General features: G+C 36.9%; 2 protein-coding genes and 1 long non-coding RNA gene across 19 annotated transcripts in view; 1 reads left to right on the top strand and 2 right to left on the bottom strand.

Annotated features, from left to right (window-relative positions):
• Positions 1-22,740, bottom strand: part of LOC108191726 (uncharacterized) — a 95,480-nt gene extending 72,740 nt beyond the window's left edge. For all 9 annotated transcript variants that reach the window (XR_012388053.1, XR_012388058.1, XR_012388054.1 and 6 more), the window contains exons 1-2: positions 22,519-22,740; positions 17,530-17,782 (exon numbers count right to left, since the gene is read on the bottom strand). This is a non-coding gene — a long non-coding RNA (uncharacterized lncRNA). The remainder of the gene's footprint in view (positions 1-17,529; positions 17,783-22,518) is intronic.
• afap1l2 (actin filament associated protein 1-like 2) overlaps positions 1-26,276 on the top strand; it is a 79,430-nt gene that overhangs the window by 44,659 nt on the left and 8,495 nt on the right. For 4 of the 8 annotated variants that reach the window (XM_021480360.3, XM_021480362.3, XM_021480361.3 and 1 more), the window contains exons 4-13: positions 2,464-2,543; positions 13,117-13,228; positions 15,490-15,573; positions 17,577-17,785; positions 18,355-18,534; positions 18,631-18,705; positions 18,810-18,894; positions 20,556-20,651; positions 22,535-22,746; positions 25,372-25,517. In XM_021480360.3, coding sequence (XP_021336035.2) covers positions 2,464-2,543; positions 13,117-13,228; positions 15,490-15,573; positions 17,577-17,785; positions 18,355-18,534; positions 18,631-18,705; positions 18,810-18,894; positions 20,556-20,651; positions 22,535-22,746; positions 25,372-25,517 — 1,279 coding nt within the window. The remainder of the gene's footprint in view (positions 1-2,463; positions 2,544-13,116; positions 13,229-15,489; positions 15,574-17,576; positions 17,786-18,354; positions 18,535-18,630; positions 18,706-18,809; positions 18,895-20,555; positions 20,652-22,534; positions 22,747-25,371; positions 25,518-26,276) is intronic. The other 4 variants (XM_690662.10, XM_073918560.1, XM_073918561.1 and 1 more) reach the window with 1 other exon arrangement.
• Positions 6,548-10,174, bottom strand: LOC101882758 (kelch repeat and BTB domain-containing protein 13). 2 transcript variants are annotated; one of them, XM_073918566.1, is made up of 2 exons: positions 8,153-10,174; positions 6,548-7,921 (listed from the first exon to the last, which is right to left on the bottom strand). In XM_073918566.1, exon 1 carries the CDS (start codon positions 10,092-10,094, stop codon positions 8,571-8,573), a length of 1,524 nt encoding a protein of 507 aa, XP_073774667.1. In that variant the 5' UTR covers positions 10,095-10,174; the 3' UTR covers positions 6,548-7,921; positions 8,153-8,570. The 2 variants fall into 2 exon arrangements, with proteins under 2 accessions (XP_073774667.1, XP_073774666.1); XM_073918565.1 differs by having other exon boundaries at positions 6,548-8,294; positions 8,399-10,150.

A 26,276-nucleotide genomic window follows, 5' to 3' on the forward strand; every position in this document is an offset into this window, starting at 1 on the left:
CTCTGGACACCTGCAGCTCTGTGCTATATGTCGGTGCATTAACCACTAGGTTATTGAGAAGACTAAACTTAGCATTGTGACTTTTTTATTTATGTAATTTGTCACATTATGATTTTATAATTTCCTGTCTGTGTCAATATTTTCACAACTGTCTGTCATTGGGTTCATCAGTATTAAACTGCAGCACTCCAAAAAACTAAAATTTTATAACGTCAAAAAAAAAAATCATATTTGTAGAATTACATTTTTTTTAAAGATATATATTTTAAAGTCTTGATTTTAAAACTTAATATAAGAAAAATGGTTCTTAAGTTTCCACTTCAATTTCAAGAATAATATTAGAGCAATATTTGTGGTCTATCTGTGCTGTTATGGCTTCTTAGTCAACCTCGGACTGTTGGCCACATTTTTGTCAATGATGATTTAAAGGGGTGGTCCAGAGTGTGTGTTTATGGGGTGCAAAGCAATGTGTGCTCATGTTCATTTGTAAAAAATCACATTGTTTTTTGTTCATATATCTTACTTCAATCATATACTGCAACTCAGCTAACATGAAAATGACTATTATATTCCTAGTTGCTCAGAAGGCTCGTCCCCATGAGGCTCTGATTGGTCAGCTAACATAATGTGCTGGTTAACCGTATCAGTTTGAGCTTAAATCAGACATAAAATGAAAAGCACAAAGTTGAACCTCACGCCTGTTCTTTAAAATTTTAAAAAAGTGTCTTTCATATTTATTCAGGATATAAGCACATGTAAGTAATATAAAACATTCACATTTCTTTTGCAAGTTTGTTATTTGAGATGTAGAACTCACAGAAGGCGGCTGCATAGAGACAATGTAGTGCTGCTGAAGATTGTGGCTGCTTACAGGGTTTTGACTGATCATTTGTAGCTACATTGTTAATGGTGCCAAACAGCATTTCTTGTTGTTTACATCCTTGTTTACAACCTTGCTACAAACTGTGCATGTAGTTAAATAATTTTAACAAATAAAAATATTTACAAGTTGTGACTCACAATCCACAGCTTGGTTTATTATGGTTGGAGCTGTTCCTTCTTTGAGGAGTTTTCCAGCACTGAACTGTGAGAGATTCTGGAAGCTGTCCTTTGTCAAATGCTAGCTTTATATATATATTTTATAATTCTCTGAGACATAATTAAAATTAAGTTGTAAGCACTTCTCTCTTTGTGTCATGTCCTTTGGAAGACCAAATACAAAAGCAGAAGAGGCTCTGTGGAAATAGCAGCATTTAAATGGCATTTTAGCTTTCTTTGCTATAACATTACAGTGCCTCTGGCCACGCCCCTTCACTGTGCAGCGTGTATGAGCGGAATCTGAAGGCTTTATGACTTCATTACCCCAGATGTATTTTTTTGTAGTCCCCAAACTTCGTTCACTGTGGGCTTTGCTAAGCTAAAAAAAAGCCAATATCTGTCTTTGCATTGAACTTTGAGCTTATTACATTCAGACATGCTGTTTATGTTCACACAGCTACATTACACATCATAATTAAAGTTTCAAACATTATATCGTATTGGATATATTGTAGAGTATGTTATTTGTTACTTCATTTAAAAACTCTCCAAACAAGCTCAATTTAAGGTTCACATTTTAAAATAAAAATTGTATTAGTTAATTTTAGTTCATGCATCTACTAACATTAACTAATAATGAGCAATACTTGTACAGCATTTATTAATTGTAGTTCATGCTTGTTGACATTAGGCAATGCACTAACATAGAGTTAGCATAAACAAACAATGAACAACTTTAATTCAATTGACTAATATTAACAAAGATGAATAAATACTGTAATAAATGTACTGTTCACTGTATGTTCATATTAGGAAATACATCAACTAATGTTAACTATTACAGCCTTATTGTGAAGTGTTACTAATTTAAGATTAACCAGTCTAGTATTAATGCATTCTTAATGAATGCATACGTTTTAATAATGTCACAAGTTTTACATCACAGTTTATTAAATGACTAGATTTTCAATAAAATATTCTAGCTGTAATGCGATTGTTACTAATTACTCATTATGCATTGCTTTTTTTTTTTGCAATGAAACATTTACAGGGGCACATAGAGGCATGCAAGTGGTGAGAATGAGTGTAAAGAAGCACTTGATAATGTCTTGACTCCTGGGTGACTCTTAGCCCTTGCTGTGCAGGTTTAGCTTTCGCCTTGCGTTCCTTAGGCAACCCAGATGTTACCGTTTGGAGAGGAAGTTGAAGGAATGTCTGATGGGAAGCCACTGAATATGGCCATCAGCACTAAGAGACTGCTGCAGGCTATGTTAGCAGATCCCAGACATTGGCTTATGTATACAGTGGCAGATGAACAGCAGAAGCATGACATTAGCTTGTTGCTTTCATAAACATCTTAAATGCTTCTAATTGGTGCTCACAACAAACCTTTTGTGCTTTCTTTGTATGATCTTTGTTCATCAGACCACAGACCTGAAGCAAATGGAGATCCCAGTAAACACATTTCTGTGAAGAACCCACCTGAGCCTCCTCCTCCCAGACCAGTGAGTTACTTTAGCATTGTTTTAACCTTATTTCAACGTTTACAGAATGTATTTACTTGCTTAATATCTTAGAGATGCACAATCCCATCAGAGTGTTTAAAAAATGTCAAAACATTGTTTCAAATGTTATTATCATCATCATCAAGGACAAAAGGATATTACATCTTGACCGTATGACAAAATATACTAAAATAAATTACTTAATTGCCAAGAATGCTAGCCGTGAAATCGGGTCAGCAGTGTTTTCATTCTTAAAGTGAATATTTTGTTACATTGATAAAAATCTAAGTAAAATACAAAAATATTAAGTTGGTTGTTTTAAATTACTAACAATTGTACAATGGTTTATTCTACCAGTCACAAATGTAACAGTTAACAAATATACACCTGTTACTGTTTTTTCTGAGGAAACTTAGATTGTTTCAGGTTTGTACCTCTATGATGAAACTGTTTTATAAACGATTTATTAAATCGGTTTTATCTTTGTGCATTGTAGCTTGGTATGGTAATCTGAGTCTGTCCAATAAGAACAGGTTGAGTAGCCTAGTGAAGGTGGCAGGCAAGATCATCGGTTTTAACCAAACTGGTCCAATGGTAATTTACCGTAATTATTTTTTAACGAGAACTCTGGGTATCTCATGCACCTTGGATCACCCATTGTACTCTGTGTTTCAGCTGCTGCTATCAGGACATCATTTTAAGTTCCAATTTGCAAGACAAATAGAACTTGAAATCGGTTCATAATGGTGGTCATTAGGTCATTAAATGAGTCTAGCAGGGAGGGAGATGTAAGGTTGGGCGATGTCGACCAATTTGGCATCGTACAGTGTCTTATGTGAAACATCGAGATGGACGATGGCATTGTCGTCATAGGTGGCAGTAAATTAATTATTCATCAATAATAATTAATTCAATCATTACAAATGAATTATTCATGTACAACCGTTTCAACTACCTGACCTGCATGGTCTTCATTTTACCCATAACCAAATCATAAATAAATAAAGATAAACTACACACAAATTACCACCTGTCAATCACTTTTTCTGTGGGACTCAGGCATGAATAGGCAGAGTGATCTGTGTTATAATGGGGTTGACAAACTTGGTTGGTAAAAAAGGTGCACAACCAACAAAAAACAACTAACAGTATCAATATCAATATCAAATAACAATATCTTTGCTATAATTACTAAGTACAAGCATGAAAGTGAAAGATTAAAGCAGCATACTGACACTGTGACACGTTACCTGATAGATTTAAAAGATCGAAGAGTCGTTAGATAGAGACAAGATTAATTAAATATCAGGTTTAACAACTATAGTGAAATGAAATACAGCGGTACATCCTTGATAAACTGTCCAACGTGCACTGCTCTCTGGGGTTTTGTGCTCAAAGCATCCGCTGACTGCTGGAGCTCAGATGCGCGCATACAGTGTGTGTGTGTGTGGTCACCTAATGTGCGTTTTCAGTGGTATAGTGTTAAAGAAGGGCCGTGTGTATTTTTCGAGGGTGGGTTGCTGCTGTGACAGGGATGGGGTGGAGGACCACAATGCCGGCTCAGCATCGTGATGTCTTTTGGCCATCGGCAATGGACAATAGCATCATCTACCGACCCAGCCCTAGGGAGATGCATCTAAAAAAAATTATGTATTGTATGTTGTGTGGTAATATTTTGGTAATATGTAGATGGAACTTCAATTTCAATTTAATTTTCCTAAACAAAACAACAACATTTATAGAGCTTTCAGAAACTAGACAATTTTGTTGGTGGGACTAAAAAGAGGTTAATCATTAATTGTGGTCATAAAATCATAAGTCTGAGTTGATTGAATAGTCAAAAGCTCTTTGTACACTCTTAAAAAAAACCATTGGCATATTGAATATCAGCAAAAATCTAATATTGCACAACACTAAAATAGTTGCACAAAATCAACAGATTCACTGTGTATAAAACAAGGGCACTACAATGAAGTGTAACTCTAGATTTTTCTTGCACTGAACATCTTTGTTCTATGTCATTGTAGTTTAGTTGAAATGGAAGCTTAGTGGTGTAAATACTCATTTAAAAAATGATCAATATGCTACAAATGTATAAATACATATCTAGCCTTATCTCATATTCAGTCACATTAACTACAGTTCAAACCACTGAAGCCCTTCTGGCCTTTATTGTCAGCCATTTAAAGTACAAGCATTGTGGCTACTACCACATGTCTCTTAAATATATGTTTCTCATGCTCAAAAATGGATGTGAGTTTGTTTGTAAGCAAACCAAATAACCCGTCCTGTAAGTCGATAATGAATTCTGCCATGATTAGAAACTGAATTTACCCTTGAAGATAACATAGACTCATAGGTAAGCAAGCAAAAAAGAGGTGAAGTCTTTTTGCAGCTCCTATAGCAATCGTGTGCTGTTGTGGGAGTCTGCAGTCGGTCAGACACACACATACACACACAGACAGACAGGAGGATGGAGAGTATTAAAGCTCTCCAGTGAGAAGACTTTGAACTTCAGACCCATCTGCGGGGCGCTGGGCCTGATTAACAGCAGCTGCACAAGCGATCGGGGAGCTGTTTATAGAGGCTGGAGAACCGCAGTGAGAGCACCGACACGTGTGCGTATATGAACGACAGCATATGTGTGGGAACGAGAGACGGTAGATGTGCTCACAGCTGCTTATTTATTGCGTTTCTCACTATAAAAGCTGTAGTAGACAATTTAATTATCATTTTAAACCATCAGATGTGTATTTCGATAACTGAAAGGGATTGTATCGGAAAAAATGGAAAATGGAAATGGAAAGTTCTGTCATCATTACTCTGTTTTCTTAAATATTTAAGAATGAACCTGCCATTCACTGGGCATTCCATACATTAGTTTTTTTTTTTTTTTGTTTTGTTTTTTTTTTTAGTGCGTAACACAAATAATAGTGTGAGTAAAATTAGTGAATGGTGACAGAAGTTATCCTTATCGTACGTTCACACCGAAAGCGGCGAGAGCGTCCAAGGTCGCTCTGGCCGCCTTGGCTACAACGCTGTCTGCCTTCAACTTCGGCAGCGAGAGCATCAAAACTCCATACATTGATCTCGTATTTAAAGGAGCCGTTGCAGCATATCAGTTACATTCCTGCATAAAACATGTTTCTAGCGTGAAAATGTTGCGCACTTCTTATCAAATTCATAAAACAATGGAAGATCAAGTTGCGTGTATTGTGGCTTTGCTCTTTTTATCCAATATATGTCCATATGTCTGAAATATCCTGAAGCAGCTATACTGTTTTGTATTGTCACGTCGTGTGAGATTCCCGCTTTTTTTACAATAAATTTATATAACATTTTGAACATCAGTAACTCGCCAGTAAGTTATTTAATGCATGTTCCTGTAAGAAAACATTGTAAATAATTGGAAATCCGGCGACCGCAATCATCAAACCCTTGGGAACAACTGTGGTCGAAACCAAAGTTCACAGGTCTGTGTTGTCTGAACTCCTATCAAGCGGTGGACGTCTTCATGCTGATTGCTTGCCGCCGAACCGCGTCATAGCTCATTACCATAAAGTTGACTTAATTTCAACTCTCCTAAACGCCCACGCTGGAGAAGACGCACCGCACTGCTTTTCGCCGCTGGCTCTTATTGGAAATGAATGACTTCCGGCTACTTTGACACTCTCGCCGCTTTCGGTGTGAACGTGCGGTTATAGACATGCAGTTTCTTTAATTACAATTGCAAATGAAATTAATTTATAACTATCCCAGTAGTTCTTAAATTGGGCTTAGGCATAGTGTACTGGTAGCCTAAATAAACCTCTTCAAAATTGATATTTGACATATTTTATGCCTCATTTGTAGTAAATTTACAGTTCCGTAGAGTACAATACTCTACAATCATCATGATCAGGCTTGCATTTCCACATCCAATAGTAGCCTTACTTGGTAGGCATGGTGTATGACAGAAAGTGTATGGCAGAAAGTTGGTAAACAACAATGGAGGACATACAGTACAGTACATCAGATTCTATTCTTGCTTCTTGGCATGTTTCTTACAAGAACAGGACAAACTTAATTTTAGCATTGTTCACTGTTGCAGATTAGGGCTCCACAATATATCAATTGAGCATCGATATCGAAGACATGCAATGTTGAGTTAGGATTATAGATGACCAGAAACTACAGGTCAAACCACACAGCATTTGTGGAGACACTGCAGAATTGAACCGTAATAAAGTGAAAAGTTATGATCTGCATTTGTTTTTAGGGATTATTATTTGTTTTCATTTGAAGGGAGTTTAAAGCATTTTAGTAGTGCATAAAGAAGTTCCATAAAGATTAATTTTATTAAATTATGTATATGGTAAAGACTATAAAGTGCTATTTTACACTTAATTATTCAATTTCTGTACCTGAATATTGTTGCGGTCTCCAGAAAACCATAAAGCCAGGTTATTTCACTTTAAAATGTGCTCAGTTGTGTCTATTTATTACTGTAGTTTATGTATACAATACATCACATAATAATATATTTATATTTCATTCCCCTACAAAATCATCCCAAGTAATGACTTTCCAAACAGAAGTATTTAAGTCATCTGGTGAAATTATATCGCAATATATAGAGAAAAAATATATATAGCAATGTACAATTTTTCCAATATTATGCAGCACACCATCATTGTATTATTATGTTGTTGTGTTTCTGCTGTGTATTGTTGTCATTTTCTTAAGTTGTTGCACACTCACTTAGTACCATTCAGTTTTGCTATAGACACTCTTAGGTAAAGATAACAAAACTGTACGGTTTGCTATTTTGGTAACGTTGACAGTGAAAATGGAAATAAGTGCATACTGTACTGTACTCAATCATACCTCCAAACTGGACCAGTTTGTTAGGGTTATTGTCATGTAATAATAGACTGCTTGATGGCACAACTCATGAATCATAATGCACTCACAGGGAGCCACAGAAAAAATAAAGTGAAAGAGGCATGGATGTCCACTACCTTGAGAAAGGAATGGCAATGCCAGGTAGATGTAAAGCAGACAATGAATTTACCCAAAATTAAAATCAAAACTATAATCTGTTATGCTGTCTTTTGAATTCATATAAAAATCCAAACAGTATACTGATACCCTATTCTATTTTGATATAGCATACCCCAGAAAAGATGTAGCTTACTTTGACAGAAATAACAAACTCATGCATACAGAATACAACATCAGTTGTATATTAGAAGCCCTGTCTTGTCCTAGAATGACAAGCAACCACAGAGTGTTGTGTGCTTCAAAATTCTGCCTTCTGGCAATATGAAGCTGACATACCATGTAGTTAAGTAGTACTGTCTTCATTACAGTATTATATAAAAGTCGTATAAAATTTTGCTGTCAAGCTCATATCTTATGTAGGTGTACATATATTCCTCTAAGTATTCTAAAAAGATCAATTAACAAGCATAAATGTTTCTTGTGCAACCAACCAGCAGGATTTGCCATCACCGGATTAAGTTACATGTTGCCCATTCTGTGGAGGAATATAGTTTAGAGTGGGGCTTAAAAATGCTTTTCTCTACAACAGGGAGGCCTACACTGCAACAAATGCTTTTCTTGCTCAGATTTTTTGTCTCGTTTCTAGTCTAAATATCTAAAATGTCTTATATCAAGAAGCATTTTCTAGACAAGCAAAACACATTGTCTTGTTTTGAGAAATAATATGCCAATATTAAGTGAGTTTTTCCTTAAAACAAGCAAAATAATCTGCCATTGGGGTAAGCAAAATAATCTTGTTTTTTCTTTTGACGTAAGATTATTTTGCTTACCCCATTGGCAGATTATTTTGCTTGTTTTAAAAAAAAACTCACTTATTATTGGCAAATTATTTCTCAAAACAGGACAATATGTTTTGCTTGTCTAGGAAATTCTTCTTGATTTAGGAATTTTTAGATATTTGTACTAGAAACAAGACAAAAAATCTAAGCAAGAAAAGCATTTTTTGCAGTGTAGCAGAAAAAAGTTTGAGTACCACAGTCTACCCTACGTTGGATGAATTGCCTCTTTGAGATCATCTTCAACACTCTCCAAATTAGCATCCATCTCCAGTGCTTCCACTGCATCACCTTCCTGCTGTGTATGTATGTTCTTGGGTAGTCTGAGCAAGCAGGTCCAAAGTGAGCCACTTTTTGGAAAACCTGTCATCTGTCTGCGAGGTTTCCACTTGTCACCACAAATGACATATTCCAGGGTCAAATTGCGGTTGACGGTGAATGCAGAGCTCCCTCTCACCATAGCCGTGAAGAGAGCGCCTCTACTATTGACGTAGTGTCCGGGCATGGCCGTCCACTGACCTGTAGTGATGTTGTAACAGTCCATGAGACAGCGCAGGAAGTCATCACAAGGGCCGTTCCTCATGACATACAAGTTGTCGCCATGAGCCACCATGCAGTGTCCGTAACTCTGAGGCTTGACCATAGTGGTAATCAGTGTCCAATCATCATTTTTTGGTGCATATTCATAGACATCTGTAGTATCCGGAGGCTTCCAGAAACACACAAATATCCTACGCCTCGCAACAGCACTAGCCGCCGCAGCCACCGAACGAGGCGCATGCTTGCAAAACCTCCATGCGCCTGTGGAAACATCACACACTTCTACCGAGGACATGATTCTTTTGTCAAATTCTCCTCCAATGGCATACAAGTGTCCATCGTGACCCACCAGGGTAAAGTCATACCTGGACTGCTGAGGACCATCAAACACACTCCAAGTGTTAGTTTCTGTGTTGTAACAGAAGCTCAAGTCCACTGTCTCCTTGCTAACTCCCCGCACTCCTCCAATGATATACAACCGATTGTCCACGACGGCTACCCCGGCCATAGAGGTGCTTGCTTCTGTTGGTAGATCAGTCAGGTATTTCCAAACACCTGGTTTCTCATCGAGATAAAACACAGTCCTGTAGCAGTCCTGCAGGATCTTCATGGATGGGGAATGAGTGCCTAGGGCGACAAATGATGCTGGTGTAAGGGACTCCACATAGCTGATCAGCTCTTCTGGGAGTGTCTCGATAGCATCCTGCAGGTCGGTATAAGCATCACAAATATACACCGCAGCACTGTGAAACAACCTCCACAAGCCGTACACCGCTGATGTGTGGTATAAAAGAATGCAGTTGTCGGTATCAAGAATGTCTATCAAGTGCTGGACTAGAACGTCCACTTGAAGGAAGGCCGCACATTCGGCAGCCTCCACAATTTCATCGGGGTCTAGAATAACTGGGCTCTCACCTCGAGAAACCGCCATGGCTATGAGGAAACCCCTCGCTTTCAGACCTCCCTGCAGGTGGAACTCATTCAACTGGCTGTCCTTCATCCCAGATCGGAAGAGGGCACGAAAGTACTCACAGCTCTGTCCCAGGATGGCCCGGTCTACGTTAAAAACACTCTCTTCTACTCGTACTCTTAATACTCCAGTGGATTCTTCATCTTGTTCTTCCTTATTTCTGAGCCTGCTCGGACCCAAACTGCAGGGAAGCCCCATGACACCTCTGTCCTGCTTGTTCATACCATAAAGTGTTCCGGGTTGAGCTTGACTTGTAAACACAAGGCTGCATGCTGTGCAGTTTCACAGCTACTTGCTGCACTGAAAATAGCAACACACTAAAATAGCATAGAGGCCAGGGACTTCAGAATAGTAGGGTGGAAATTATCAGCACTAGTCCTGCAAGCAATTATATTCTAATATAATTTATTTGTATTATATAATTATGCAGTAATCTCTCCCATAGTGTATTTAAACTGATACATTTTCCCTTTACTGATTGTCTGTAACTGACTCAGAAGACAGAAACCCATAAATGAAGTGGACGATAGCAGTCCCCAGACAGCCAGTCCTGTTTCTAATAAGACTAAAAAGATTATTTCCCTTCAGTACCCTGTCTACCTCAGGAGTGTTTAGGCCTTGGTGAGTTTTTTTCTCCCTTCTCTAGATTTTTGGCATGGGGACGAGGGATTTTCCATGTTCTGGGTGTTCTTTTGGTCTCCTGCCCACTTGCATATTTTCACTTTGTGGTTCTTTATTATTATTTATGCCTTCTACTTGAACGGTTTCCTACTCAGACTACATTTGCTTTTCTTTTTAAAGAGAAGATGGTGTGATTTGTGGATTTAAATATGAAAGCAACCCCAGGGTGGAGTTCAGTCTCAGCACACAGTATCTGGGATGTGAACATGGTCCTGATCCTGGGAAGTGGCTGAAGAAGAAGATTGTTTGGCACTACCCTGAAATGCCTTCACTTTCATTTTAATCATTATCAGATGCCTGAAAACTCAACACACTAGTTTCTGTATTTCTGATGAGTGTCTGAAAAGCAAGGGTGGGACTAAGCAAGAAGAGTGGGAGTTGTGAGTTAGGGTCAATGTGAGAAAAACAATGCCTTCTAATCTTCTTATTTTCCCAATCAAATCAATGTTTTGTTGCTCCATTCTCAGTGATCATATATTTTTTGAGTGTGTCTATTACTTTTGATCTGTGTCACTTATTGCAGAGCAGCCTCTAGCAAGCTTTTACATTCGACTTCCTGACATCCAGTTGTATATATACACATCACTTAGCCTTCCTTGTTGCCTCACTTCTGCTTTCGAGAGGCATAAGCATGTCATGTCAAGCAGGAGGTTTCAATCAAACCACTTAATATAATTTAAGTAAGAGGAGATTTTCCCAGCCGCATGTCTGTATCCTCTCGTCATCATTCAACTTTATGGTTCACAAGCTACCGCTAGCCATAATCAGCCCTGTGTGTGTGTATGTGTTTCAGTGTGAGAAGAGGATCAGTGCTCTGTTTGCCCAGGGGCTGTCACTGCATTGAGGGTATCAGTGGGGAATTTAGTAATGTTATGAAGCGGCTGATTTGGGAAACCTCATAGCGAGCTCCACACCCTTTTAAAACCATTACTCCTGCAGGCAAACACGTGTGGAATTCCTTTTCTAGCTGAGCAGGGCTGAGGTCAGCGAGAGATCGGTTTCGAGGAAGAATCCCCCTTCGGTCAGAAAGAAATGTCCACATGAAAGACAGGTGCAGAAACAAGCAGGCAGGCTAATCTCTGGAGAATCTTTACATGGGAGAGTATTGGAGATGCTTGGATGAAGTACTATTAAATGTGCAGACTATAACTGACTACTATAGATTTGAATGCTGGATCCAAGGTGGTTTATGATGATTTGCTGAAAATCAACAAAACTTAGAAAGGGATCTCTGGTGACTTTAAAACTGGCAAACAAGGAACGTTGTTTTAGAATAATGCTTGTTTAACACTGTGTTACTTTATATGATATTTAAATCTTGTTTCCCTAATAGACTTTTTTTGTTCCTGATCTTATTGTGTACAAATTATGCAATTTGTTATATTTAAACTTATCTACTAGGGGTGTAAGGATACACTCAAGTCACGGTTCGATATGTATCTTGATACTGAATTCATGATATAATATTACGTCAATATTGTATGCTGTAAAATGTTTTATATTAGTAGTATTATTGTATATACATATATTATTATATATGGGCCTACTGTTGATTAAAATCATATGTTTTGTATAGACTTTGGGTGGTAGTCTTGACTAGACTTGAAATTTGGTCCTGGTCCTCAATGCCAAGGACAATGATGACACTAGAATACAACTATTCATAATTCTGAAGATTAATTATTAATTATGCTAGGCACATATGCTTCTGACCCTACCATTCAAATGTTGCAGCAGAAATTGAGACTCATCAGACCATGCAACGTTTTTTTCAGTCTTCTGTTGCCCAATTTTGGTGAGGCTGTACGAATTGTAGTCTTAGTTTCCTGTTCTTAGCTGACATGAGTGGCACCCGGCGTGGTCTTCTGCTGCTGTAGCCCATCTGCCTTTTCTGTATACCTCGGTTGTAATGAGTGGTTATTTAAAATATTGTTGCCTTTCTATCAGCTCGAACCAGTCTGTCCATTTTTCTCTGTCCTCTGAAATCAACAAGGCATTTGCAACTACAGAACTGCTCTGTAAACCCTAGAGATGGTTGTGCCTGAAAATCCCAGTAGATCTCCAGTTTCTGAAATACTCAGACCAGTCCATCTGGCACCAACAACCATGCCACATTCAAAGTCACTTAAATCACATTTCTCATTCTGATGATTGGTTTAAACTGAAGCAGATCGTCTTGACCCCATCTACATGCCTAAATGCACTGAGTTGCTGCCATGTGATTGGCTGATTAGAAATTTGCAATAACGAGCAGCTGGACAGGTGTACCCAATAAAGTGCCCAGTGAGTGTATGCACATCATTTTCACTAGTAAAATTCGACATTTATCATGATCAGATTCCCTCTTGCATTATATTCATTGAATAAGTCAGAGTGAATATATTAATATAAACATGGATATATTAATAAATACTATTAATATATAAATGTATTTTAATTAATATATTGATATATTCAAACATTCATGTTTTTTATCCAATGTGTTTTCAATGTTTATTTGTTTATCTATTATGTGAGTAAAATGTTAATATAGTTCTCTTTTTTTTCAATCTTTCAATTTCAGTGCAACACGGGAAGGGAGCCCTTTCCTCTTCCTCCAGCTCCTGCTCCAGCCTCTATGGAAAATGAAAGTTACTATGAAGATCCTCAACCCTATGACCCTATAAGCATCAACGGTACGTCTCCAAATGGGTCTAGAAATTCCCAACAGTTTGCTCATTCCTTTAGAACTAATGTCTATTCTGGTTCAGAAATGAGATTTATAAAGACTGAGTTGCAGATTACGGAGTTCTCATCAGTCCTATCCTAAAATAGTGAACGTGTGGTCATTGAGTCCTTTCACTGTGACAGAGAGAAGCCTGCAGGCAGGGAGCTCGGAAGACAGTGCTGTTCTTTGTTCAAGTTAACCGGTCCTCTGGCTCTAGACATAGTGACGAACACTGACCGTGAGCCCAGGAAATGGGGCCAGCAGTGATTGGGGCATTTGGCTGGGGTTGCAGAGTTCAGCCCAGTGAGGGGACGATCATTTACAATATTCTGGGGCAGATGACATCTCTTCTTGGTCAGAGAAGACAGAGGCATTAGTCTGCAGCTGTGCAGTGTAATATCAACACATAAGGGATGTGCAGAGCCAACATTTCAAATGTTTTGCCACTTGTTTCGGCAGCTGATATCAAGCTATAACTCGTGGTTTAGGATAAGTAAAGTGAATTTCCAGTTGGTTGTTTTTACAGCAATAAAGCCCTTATACGACCATGTTTACTGTACATGGACACCAATATTCAGATTTTATAAGATTAAGACAATACTTTGATAAAGCGTCTACCATTTAAACAGCAATTTTTGTTTAATTTAATTTGGTTAAGGTCATAATCAAACTTAATAGTAATCAGATTATTACATGTGCAGTATGTCAATTTTAGTCACATTATTGAAGTGCAAACCATTACAGTTGTGTAAGATTTTTCGCCATACAAACTATGAAGAAACTGTGAAGAACCACAGACACCTGCATCGCGAAATGCATAGTTTTTTTCCCCCATACGGCATGCAGTGTCAAATTACATTAAAACAACACTCTTCCAGCAGTTCATACATGCATCAAATATCTCATTTGTCAAGGGGGCATGCATGAAATGTTCCTGAATGAAAGTGGAAGTACCAAACTGCAGTTATAGTTGACAAATTAAAAATGAAATACCCGAAGTTAAGTGAAACTCCAGAGGAAACATGACGCAATGATGTTAACCGAATAATGTGCTACAACATGTAAAACGTAAAGATCAAAGGAACGTTCAAAAAGTAACTCATGTGAACACCTTAATCTTATTATTGTCTTATTCAGATAAAGGCAAATCATTCGATTACTGATGTCCATGTAAACGTAGTCAGTAACTAATTTATGTTGCTGTTTACATACAAATCACAAGAAACAAATATTTAGTGTATCCTGGAGTATCAACATTGAGTTAGAGTCAACATTAGAGTAAGAATATAGTCCTTACAAAGTTTTTTGGGTGCTAGAATCAATGTGTTAGAATGAAGTTAATCTATAGTGAGCTTCAAAACAAAGACAACATTCAGATTTGGAAGACATTAGCGTCCAAAGTGTACAATTTTTCATCTCGCTAATGAAGATCAATGGTTTTTGAGATCATCACCATGCACTTCAGCTTCTCATCATATATTCTGACTAATTGTATGATCTCTAGTATCTGAAGTGTTCCGCCCGCCACAAAACATTAAAAAAAAATGTGTCTAATATCTATAAAATCTGTCACATATTTTAATGATACACAGCATTTATACCAAGGGTTCCCCTAAATGCATGTACACTACATGAGAAAATATTAAATTATAGTCAACACTGTGTTGATCTGAACTTCTCTGCATACTGTATAAGTTGAAACAATAAGAGGAAGAACCCCCAAAAGCCAGCATGCTAAAGCACTTCATGTGCATGTAAAATTTCTACTACTGTATTTATAGCAAATTAAAAGAGGGAAAACAGACACAGTCACAAAAGCACAATTATGTAGAGGATAAATTATTCAAAGAGTGCAAATATGCTTTCCATTCAGGTGAATAATGTCTGGTTTTGAATTGATGTCACACAAACTGCATCAGCGCAAACACAAACAGTCGGCTGCCCTAGCAGTGATATAAACAGACATATACGATATTGGCTATTTATAAAAATGTAAAGGACTAGTCAAATTTCCTGCCCTGTCTTTTTGTTTCAGTTGAAATTGTTATACATCATACAAAGCTGCCTTTGTTGACCTTTAGTGGACTTTTAAATCATTCTTCCTGTTTTTTTTTTCATGTGACACATAAGCCACACAGTTTCACAGTCTGCAGCTTCTTACCTGAATCTTTTTTTCTCTTCCTCCCTTATTGCATTTCCCCTTTTTATTGTGCTCCTGTGTTTCTGTAGATTTTGGTTGCTTTGCCGTCATTACAGGGCTCAGGAAGCGCGTAGAAGCTTCAAACGGTGTGGTCTATGCTGTGATCACTCGGGGTATCTATCTTTGTTTCTCTCAGTGTGCGTCAGGAGAGAAAAACAAACAAACAGCACTAACTTTACTGGCTGCGGTGAAGTGCACAGCTCTGGGAAAACCTCACTGTTTAATGCATCCAAGCTTGAGGCCGCTGACTTTGCATGTGCTCGCTGGCTTTAGAGCATGATGTACTTGCACTTTTCTTAGCCTTAGTCTCTGTCTTTCTCTCTCTCTGTATTTATTTTCATATTAATTTGTAGACTATCTGACAGAAGTCTTGTCATCGATCCCAGTTGTAAGAACAACAAATAATAACTTGACTTCAAGTTGATTAAGCAAAAAATTGGCACTTTCTGATGAATCATTTGTTGAAATGCATCCCAATCATCACAAATACTGCAGAACACCTATTGGAACCGACATGGACTCAAGATTCTCACAGAAATCAGTCGTTTGGTCAAGGAAAAATTATGGTTTAGGGTTACATTCAGTATGGGGGTGTGCGAGAGATCTGCAGAGTGGATGGCAACATCAACAGCCTGAGGTATCAAGACATTTGTGCTGCCCATTACATTACAAAACACAGGGCAAATTCTTCAGCAGGATAGCGCTCCTTCTCATACTGCAGCCTCCACATCAAAGTTCCTGAAAGCAAAGAAAGTCAAGATGCTCCAGGATTGGCCCGCCCAGTCACGAGATATAAACATTATTGAGCATGTCTGGGGTAAGGTGGAGGAGGCGGCACTGGAGATAAATCCAAAGAATAATGGTCAACTCTGGGAGTCCTGCAAGAATGCTTTCTTTGACTTTCCAGATGACTGTATTAATTATTAAGTAAAATTACACAAAATAAATTGTTTGAGTAATTGCAGAGACGTATGGAAGCAGTCGTCCAAGCTCATGGGAGTCATACACTATATTATTTCGTTTTCCACTGCACCATGACCTTATATTGTACACTGTACATTATTTCTGTTAAGTGACAAGACTTTTGTCTAAGTAAAGACAGACCTTACTGTCCTAATCAAATAATTAAAATAAAGGCATAATCATATCTTATTATGATTATGAAAGGTATTATTATGGTAAAAATAAGCATAATCTAGAGGCCTTTGCCTTTCATATAAGCCACTTCTGATACCAAATGATCAACTCGAAGTCAAGTTACTATTTGTTTTTCCTAAAACTTGGATAGATGACAAGACTTTTGTCAGGTAGTGGATAGGTTTTTTATGCCAAGTCAGTTGGCGTTCCTTTGTGGAGTTTGCATGTTCTCCCCACGTTCGCGAGGGTTTCCTCCGGGTACTCCGGTTTCCCTCACAGTCCAAAGACATGTGGTGCAAGTGAATTGGGTAGGCTAAATTGTCCGTATTGTATAAGTGTGAATAAGTGTGTATGGATGTTTCCCAGAGATGGGTTGCACCTGGAAGGGCATCCACTGGGTAAAACATGTGCTGTTTGGCGGCTCAAGTTGGCGGCTCATTCCGCTGTGGCGACCCCGGATTAATAAAGGGACTAAGCCGAAAATGAAAATAAATGAATGAATGAAAGTTTTTCCCCCACTATTTTAATAGCTATTATTATTATTATCATAATAACTACTATTAAAACTAATAAACTGTAACAATGTTATTTAGAATAGTATGATTATAATGTATTAATATTTTTTCATTCTTTCACTCAGCCTCTTCTATCATCCTCACTATACTCACACTATAAAGTCTAAATGCCTCAATTTAGACTAAACTTTGTTTTAATAGCTCATACAATCCATTTAAAAAGATAGTTAACCCCCAAAAACATCTGTATTTACTAACAATAACTGAAATTATGCAGGACTGGAACAACAGAATGTTCATTTTGAGTCAGCTATGCCAATATCTATTCCAACTAGCCACAAAACCTAGAATTAAACACAATTTGCGGGGAGGCTTTGACTTTCTTTTGTCCCAGTGCTCTAGTATTGAACAGCTCACCTTCTGTCCTCGGCGACTCACATTTTCGTCACGTTTGGCTTTTCCAGAAGACACAGAGCAGTTGAGCAGCTCATATGAGTCGTATGATGAGGAGGAGGTGACGAAGGGTAAGTCCACAGCGCAGCACCAGTGGCCTTCGCCTGAAGCCTCCATCGAGCTGATGAAGGACGCGCGGATCTGTGCTTTCCTCTGGAGGAAGAAGTGGCTCGGCCAGTGGGCCAAACAGCTGTGTGTTGTCCGGGAACACCGGCTCCTGGTGGGTGACATCATCACTTTTTTCAGTGACATAATGGCTTGTCAGCGACACCCACATTTCAAACCCACAGCTGATCTATGATATGAGTGTTTATACAAATTCCAGTGTTTGCAATCACATGTTAACATCTGGTAATGTTCACTTTCATATACATGGAGACAGGCCATTTAAAGTCGATATTAAATGAAAACTGACTGTGTTTGTATTTCTAGTTTACCCATGTATGACTGACTGTTTCACATTATTGTGAAGAAATCAAATGTTAGTCTTTTTGTGACATTTATTTTGTGATATTTACATATTTATACATGTACATTTTTATTCATAATTTATTATTTGCTTTTTATTTTTGTATTTTTAAACTACAATTGTATTATTTGTGTGTAAAACTGTGCTATTATATATATATATATATATATTTTTTTTTTTTTTTACTTCTAATTATAACAAATTATTATATATAATAGTATGTTCACATTTTTTTACTGAAATGTAAAAATTTTTGTCAATCACAGGCATTCAAACGAACAAAAAATAATCACAATTGTTCTCTATGCTACTGTATTTAGTGCTACAAAAGCTCAAAGGATCAGACTCCACTGCTGGATATCAGTCTGCTGGGCTGCAGTGTGGTGTACAAAGAGAAACAAACAAAGAGAAAAGAGCACAAGTTGAAAATAAGTCCACTGGGAGCTGAAGCCATCGTCCTGGGACTGCAGAGCAAGGAGCAGGCTGAACAATGGCTCAAGGTGGAGGAAAATGGAGCTTGGCCCATACGGTTAATTAATTAAACCAGTGTTTTGGGTTGTGCTGTCAAGGTTTAAAGCTTTCTTTTTCTTCATCAGGTTATTCAGGAAATTAGTCCGAAAAACACAACGGGATCAGATGTAACTGACTCTCCAACACTCATCTGTACTAAGGTATAACAGGTTGGAGTTTATTCTCTGAATCATTTGTGTATTAAACACTGAGATTTCAGGGTATTTGGCAAGTTAAGCTGTACAAATCATGTCTTTTCTGTCAGGGTGAGCAGAGCGAGCGTTACTCCGTGGCATCTGAGAGTGGCAGCAGCACAGACAGTCATGCAGAGAACATGGAGAACAAAGACGGTGAGGATGGACATCTTTTAAAAGGGATACTTCAGCCAAAAATGTGAAGTTAATCTTAATCTTATAAAATGTACACCTTCAGTAGAGCATTAAAGAACATTTCACCTTTTTGGAAATAAGTTCATTTTACATGTCAGCTAGAGTTAAACAGTTGAGTTTTGCCATGTTTTAATCTATTCAGCCGGTCGCCAGGTCTGGAGGGAGGATTTTTAACTTAGCTTAGCATAAATCATTACAATTAATTAGACCAGTAGCATTTCGCTAAAAATTAAAAAATATTTATGTAGTTTTGATAATTCAGCTTTTTTAAGTTGGTGTAAATACAAAAGAGTTTATTATAGAAAATTATCAAAACTAATTATTATTTTTTGAATGTGATGCTAATAGTCTAATCCAGTGCTTCCCATCCTTTTTTTGCCTAAGAATATTGTAAGGCCCCCTCAACATTTAATGATATTATCATTCATATAAGTTGCACTATATTAGATGCTAATTTTTTTTTAAGTTTCTTGTCAGTAGCTGTGACGTCCCTCATCTCATTTTGGGTGTGTGTCAACTCTTTTGCCTTGCGCTCAAAAACTGCTCTGGGCTTGTCGCGGCATTGGGGATGAGTCGCCTGCAAATGTCTTATTAACTTAGATGGCCTTATGCATTCGTTAACAAGAACTTTGGTGCAGATAATACACTGTGGCTGGGTCAGGGACTCATTGCTTTGAGAAAATGGAATAAAACCATAGCTCAGTTAAGTATCTTGATATTTTCTGCATTTTGTGTTTTCAGTATTGCTAATGCTGAACTCGAAATGTTTGAAGCTTTCTCACCTTGGTCCAGGATGCTTGGGGTCATTAATATTAGCTGCTGAAGGCGAATCAGTGAGACTCGATCTTTTTTTTTGAGGAGGATGAATTACAAATTTGTTCATTTTTTGGTCCTCCAGGGGATAAAATGAACTAAGGCAACATGATTGTTCTCCCAATCGTCTACTGCTAAAAAATGTTTTTTTAAAAATATGATGCGACCCCCCAAAGAGCTCCCTGAGGCTACCTTGTGGGCCTGGACCCCCCTGTGGGAACCGCTGTTCTTATCCATGGGTGCCCAAAAAGTTTAGTTTTAAAAGTTTATCTTTCTAGAAATATTCTTGCATGCGTTTTGAGTCAAATTGGAGCTAAAATCTGCAGGTCACCAGCCCTCCAGGACTGTGTTTGGGCACCCCAATTCAATAATTTGTATTAGGCTAAGAAGAAAGTGCTCCCACCACACCCAGAGATCGGCTAAATGGATTAAAAGTAGTGAAACTCAACTGTTTAACTCTAGGGGACTTGTAAAATTAACTATTTACAAAAAAGGGGAGTGTTCCTTTGACTACGATTTTAAGCTTACTAGGATTCATAAAATTTCATCGGCTAATCTGACAGTCAAAAACAACATATAATGGCAAAACTAAATAAATACATGAAGCTCATGACAATAGTATGAGGTCTTGTGATGTGAAATGATGAATCTGTGCAAAAAAATTACTCCAAACCTGGTACTCCACAAAATCCTTATTCTTGAAAATTGACTTTTAACAGTTTGATTGATCTGGTCATTATGTGACCAGAAGTTTGGACTATGATAAAGTAGACATCTGTATGTAATGTGTTTATCTTTTCTTAATTTAGTCAAGAAGAAATATGGCAAATTCAGTAATCTGATGAACATTGGCAAAAAGAAGGTTTGCTCTTTGGAAAGTCCAGAGAAGAGTGTGGATACATCAGGTAAATAACCATCTAAATACTGTATGTAGACTTAGGGTGACCACCTGCTTAATGTTCTTTTGCGGGACCGCAGATGTGATTATTTATTTATTTTATTTTTTTTATTATTATTTTTTTTTTATCCATGTACTGTACATCCTCAATCCATACCAGTCAATCCTCACGTTTTTTCCCCTAGATTCTCTTGTATTTTACCATTCTATCCCGCTATCATTTTACCGTATTTCTCCCATATATTATATCTTTCTATGAAAAGTGAAAGTAACAGCAAAGAGCCAATCTCAAATGTGATATAATTAAAAAAGCTGTTAACGAGAATTAGACCTGTACTTTCACTCTATTTTGACTTTAAAGCACTTTAAAATTAATATTTTAATTTTAAAGGAAGGGCGTCAACCATTACCCTTCCTATGCAATCTCTGAATCAGTCCAGTCATTGATCGGTGCTGACTGAGGGACGCGCTCCATAGTAATAAAGACACTGTTCCCAGATCAGCTTCTGTAACTTTACACACGAGAGGAGCAAAAGTGGACACTTTTGGATTTGGGTGTGTTTTTGTAAACAGACAAATACACTTATTAATATGTAAACATGTCCGTCCTGGCGTGTTTAAGACAAATAGTTTTGTCTTAAATGAGCACAAACAGTTGCGAAATCATAGATTTCAAATTGTAGATTTTTAAAGTCACACCTCTGTTATCAAACAAAACAGTGGATCAAAATGAAAGACTCGCTGCTCTTAACTAAATAATTATAGTAACTAAACAATATTTAAATACAGTAAATAAAGGTGAACAAGATTTTATGACTTGATTTAATTTCTGTATAGGCAATTGATTTTAATAGGCTAAAGCTTTTTTTTTCAGTATGTTCTAATGTTTGTTATGTATTCTATCATTTGAAGCTAATTTTCTCCCCATATGTAACAGTTTCAACTAGGTTTATATACATTTAAACAGCTCTAAATGAACAGATAAAGGAGTTTGGGGTCATTTTGGTAAATTCTTTGGGGTTCTAGGTTTGAGATTTTTTTTAGAGTGGGGGTGTGGGGGAGCAGTTATCCTAGATTTTTACATCACAACGTTGACAGGTATGCCTCAATCAATCATTGATGGGGGGAAAAGCATCTCAATTAATATGATGCTTATTATATTATTATTATAGATTATTTTATATTTTTTACACTTTAACAAGAACATGACAACTTTGTGAAAGTATAGCTGTGTGAAAGATTATTTAAAAAACTGTAACACTTTTTAGATTTTGGTATTTTAATGCCGGGAAGAAAAATTCTGCAGACAAAATTGAAATGCAGGATGTTTCTCAGTCCTTGCAGGAAGTGACAAAGCTCTCAAAATGCAGAAGAGGTGGTCAACCTATGATCTGTTTTCATAATGCATCATCAGTCGGCCATGATGGAGCGCAAAATGTCAACAATCCTACTAAACTGAACAAAAGTTGCCTATTTTGTTGATTACTGTCATTGAAATGATCAATAATTTTCATGTTTGGTCTTTACTAATCAGTTGGATTGGAGAAAAAACATTTAGAGTACTTTTGACCGACAAAAGTTGTAACAAATCAAGCAGAGTAGAACCTATTCAAGTCAGTTGGTCAAAGTATTTCACAGTTTTCGTCCTACCAAGTCATTGTCTATATAATTCAGTAGCCCACATGTGTTTTTCCGTGGTTCAGACAACATAAATAAGCAAAAGAATGAATTGAGCAGTAGATTACCGTGCAGCACAGTACTGATGTTTACATCTGAGTATCTCCATCATGGCTACACATACAGTAATTGACCAAACTGTAATGTAAAACATTATTTAATATGCCAGATTTGAAACTCATTCACATTTTCCTCACCTTTTTCCTCTTGCAGGCTACCTTAATGTCCTGGTGAACACCCAGTGGAGAAGCCGATGGTGTTCGGTGAAGGACAGGCAGCTATGGATCTACAGTGACAAAAGCAAGGGCAAAGTGGCCCAGCAGCCACTGTCTCTAGAGGGGTGTATGGTCCTGCCAGACCCCAGTCCTGAACACCTCTACTCTTTCCGCATACAAATGGATGGAGAGGAGCTCGCAATCCTAGAAGTGAGTAGAGAGGATTGAAGCACATCAGTGTGTTGTTTTGAGCTTTGTGAGATCATCAGACAGACCTGTACAGCAACCAACCACACCTCATGTTGCTTCTACTAAAGTGTCTGCAGATTGTGGATTTAAAAGAAGACTATTTGGCAATAATAGATGGGAAGACTACTACCGTATAAGTTTATAATAGCTCAGCAGAATATTTACTGTTCTATAATATAGTAAATTTTATAACTGAATAGGGGTGTACAATTAATCAAAATTCAGTTTTGATTTCGGTTTCCAACGATTAAGAAAAACATTAATTAGGATAAAATGATTATTGCATTATATCCTGTCTCTTTTCCACAAGTATGCATTTGTTCCAATGCAAAGCTAGATTTCACATGAAAATGAGTAAAAGCATGCAGTGTAATGTGACTGAGCATGTACAGTAATAAATTAATGTAAAGAGCTGAGGATGAATAAGCTGAACTATGCGGCTCTTAAAGTGACAGTAAACTATATTCCTGCTGCCGACTGTTTTTATCATTATTAATCAAAGACAACATTAACTAAAGACAAGGATAAAATCACTCAATGCTCTTGACTGGAGGACTTTTGCAGCTTTAATAAAAAAAACTGATCAAGTTTTTTTTTTTTTTTTTTCAGTGAAGATGCTTAAAGCTCAGATTGTTTCACATTTTTATTCTATGGTATATTTCCCTTTCCATAATTTTGAGAACTTTTTGATAGTTTGTTTTTTGTCCTATTTTGCTTCAGTATTAAGAATTGTAAAATTTAATAAATCGTTTTAAATAATCAAGCTTACAATAATGACCAAAATAATCGTAATTATGAGTTATCCCACTATCGAACAGCCCTAGAACAGAATATATACTGTTCTATAATATAGTCTATAATTTTGACAAATAGTCATGCATTTCTCAATGGCACAACCTCTAGATTTATAGGAATTCTATCTATCCAACAATAAATATTATATTGTTTTTTTAGTAACAGAAAATACTCAGTTTTGCATGTAAATATATAGCTTATGTGCTACCAAGCGTCTAAAAAAAAAACTAAATATCGTCAAAAATTGTGCAATGCACCTAATAGTTTTGGTAGATTTACTCACTAGTGAGTGCTAGTATTTTTAAATGTCTTTTTTTGTAACTGCTTTCCATTTTTTTTGTCAGCAAATGAACTGTTGGCAGTGTTTGATGTATAACAACATTACACAATAAGTCACATATGTGTTACAGTAAGAGCCAACGCGGACGCTGCAGTAAAATAGACTGATAGGTCATTCTTGAACTCTCACAATGAGCCGCTTTCTTTTTCGGTTTCACTATCTGATGCCTTCAGGTATTTTGGCATCAAGGCACCAGCCTGAATGAGATGAAATATGCGGAACAACCCTCACTACATTTAGTAGTGAGCTGTTAGCATTTATTTGCTACACAAACAATATACACATTCCTGTTTAAAGGCTTGTATGTGGTATGTACAGTATGTACAGTATAAACAGAAACATTGTGGGAAATGTTATTACAGTTTTAAATAACTGGTTTCTATTTTTATTCATTTATGAATAAAATATTTATTATTTAGACCCTAATTGATGCCACAGTGGAATGAACCGCCAACTACTCTAACTCTAGCATCTGTTTTATTTGTTTATGCAGCGGATGCCCTTCCAGCAATAGTTTCTATTTTAACATTTTTAAATGCAATTTATCCCAAAGAGTCTTCAGTATGTCATGCTTTTTCATAAATCATAATATGCTGATTTTGTGATCAATAAACATTTCATATATTATCAAGGTTGGAAAAAAAGTTGTGCTGCTGTAACTTTTTGTAAGATGTTTATTTGTTTTTTTCTTTGATACATTGACATTTCAAAATGAATGCCATTTATTTGAACATTCACTAATTTTCCTTCGGCTTAGTCCCTTCATTTATCAGGGGTCCACACATCGGAATGAACTGCCAACTTATCCAGCATACGTTTTACACAGCGGATGCCCTTACAGCCGCAACCCAGCACTGGGAAACACCTATACAGTCTCGCATTTACATACAAACTATGGCCAATTTAACTTATTCAATTCACAGCCAGGGCTTAAACCAGCGACCTTCTTGCTGTGTGGCAACAGTGCTAACAACTGAGCCACTTTATTTAAACTTGTAGAAGTTTAAAAAAAAAGGAGTTAAAAAAAAAAAACGTTAAAAACGTTTTTTTTTTTTTTGTCACTCTAAATGCTGAATAATACTCTGTTTCTTTCAACAACAACAAACACAAGAAAATCATATTGACCACCAAATGTTTGAGTGCTAGTGTATTTGTATTTCTTTGTGTATCTGTTTTGAGTCACTGCTCATAAACTTTCCCTGCCTTAATTCTTGAGTAGTTTATCATCCGTTTTTAGTAAGTCACTTCTCAGTAAACAAAAACAGAGGGGACAAAATAGGCACTTCTCAAAATTGCTTACATGGAATAGTACGGAATCAGTAGAAACCTCAACGTGACTGCCATCTTCAGGCCAGAATGAAGCCAATAACAAACTAATGCCATATAGTTAAGTTAAGGTGTATGAATATCTCAAAGGGGTATTGATTAAAAATCTTCCTTTTTCCTGTCAGGCTAAATCCTCAGCTGATATGGGCCACTGGCTCGGGCTTATACTGTCACAGACTGGGACCAAAACAGACCCAGAAGATCTCAGCTATGACTATGTGAACTCTGAGAGGATATCCAGTATTGTTAATGCTGCCAAGACATCCATGTAGTAAGTCACTTCATGTTATTCTGTGTACTTTGCAAAAATTAGTTTCAAGTACATTTTACTCTCTGCTTTACTCAAACAATGTGTATCACTGATGAAAAACTTCTGAACAATGAAAGTAATGTCAGTTTTTTATTTTATGTGGAGTTAATCAGATTAACTCCAGATGATATGAAACAGCGAGTTATTACACTTAACTGAAGCAACATAAAACTATAAAACGATAAAATGTAAAAGAATTTACTGTCATGTTTATTTCTTCATGACAGGCCAAAACCAGCCAAGGTATCAGAACAAGAATACCCTATTTAAAAAATAACTATTTAAACTATATTTTTATAGAATTGATAGATATAGATTAAAAATTGTGACTGGATAAAACATATTTTGTGAATATCGCACAGCGAAAATCAGTAGTTTTTTTTACAAACCATAACAATGTCCAACAACAATACTGTATATTTACAGTAGCATATGAAGTGTTCAGATGCAAAAACCTCTTAAGTGCCATATGGCATTTTTCTCAGCCTCACATGGTTATGATAAATTATTTCATGTTCAAAGGGATGAAAATAACATATTCTTTGCCATAAAACTGAAATGACAAAATCAAGACAGGAGACTGAGAAAAATGCTAATTTTACAAGAAAATTTCAGATGGCACTTGCATCTGAACTCTTCATATCATCTCTGGTGAAAAACTAAATTCATATGCTCCCTACACTATACACTACCGATCAAAAGTTTGGGGTCATTTTTTTA

Source organism: Danio rerio, chromosome 12, assembly GCF_049306965.1.
Source record: "Danio rerio strain Tuebingen ecotype United States chromosome 12, GRCz12tu, whole genome shotgun sequence".
Lineage (NCBI taxonomy): Eukaryota > Metazoa > Chordata > Actinopteri > Cypriniformes > Danionidae > Danio > Danio rerio.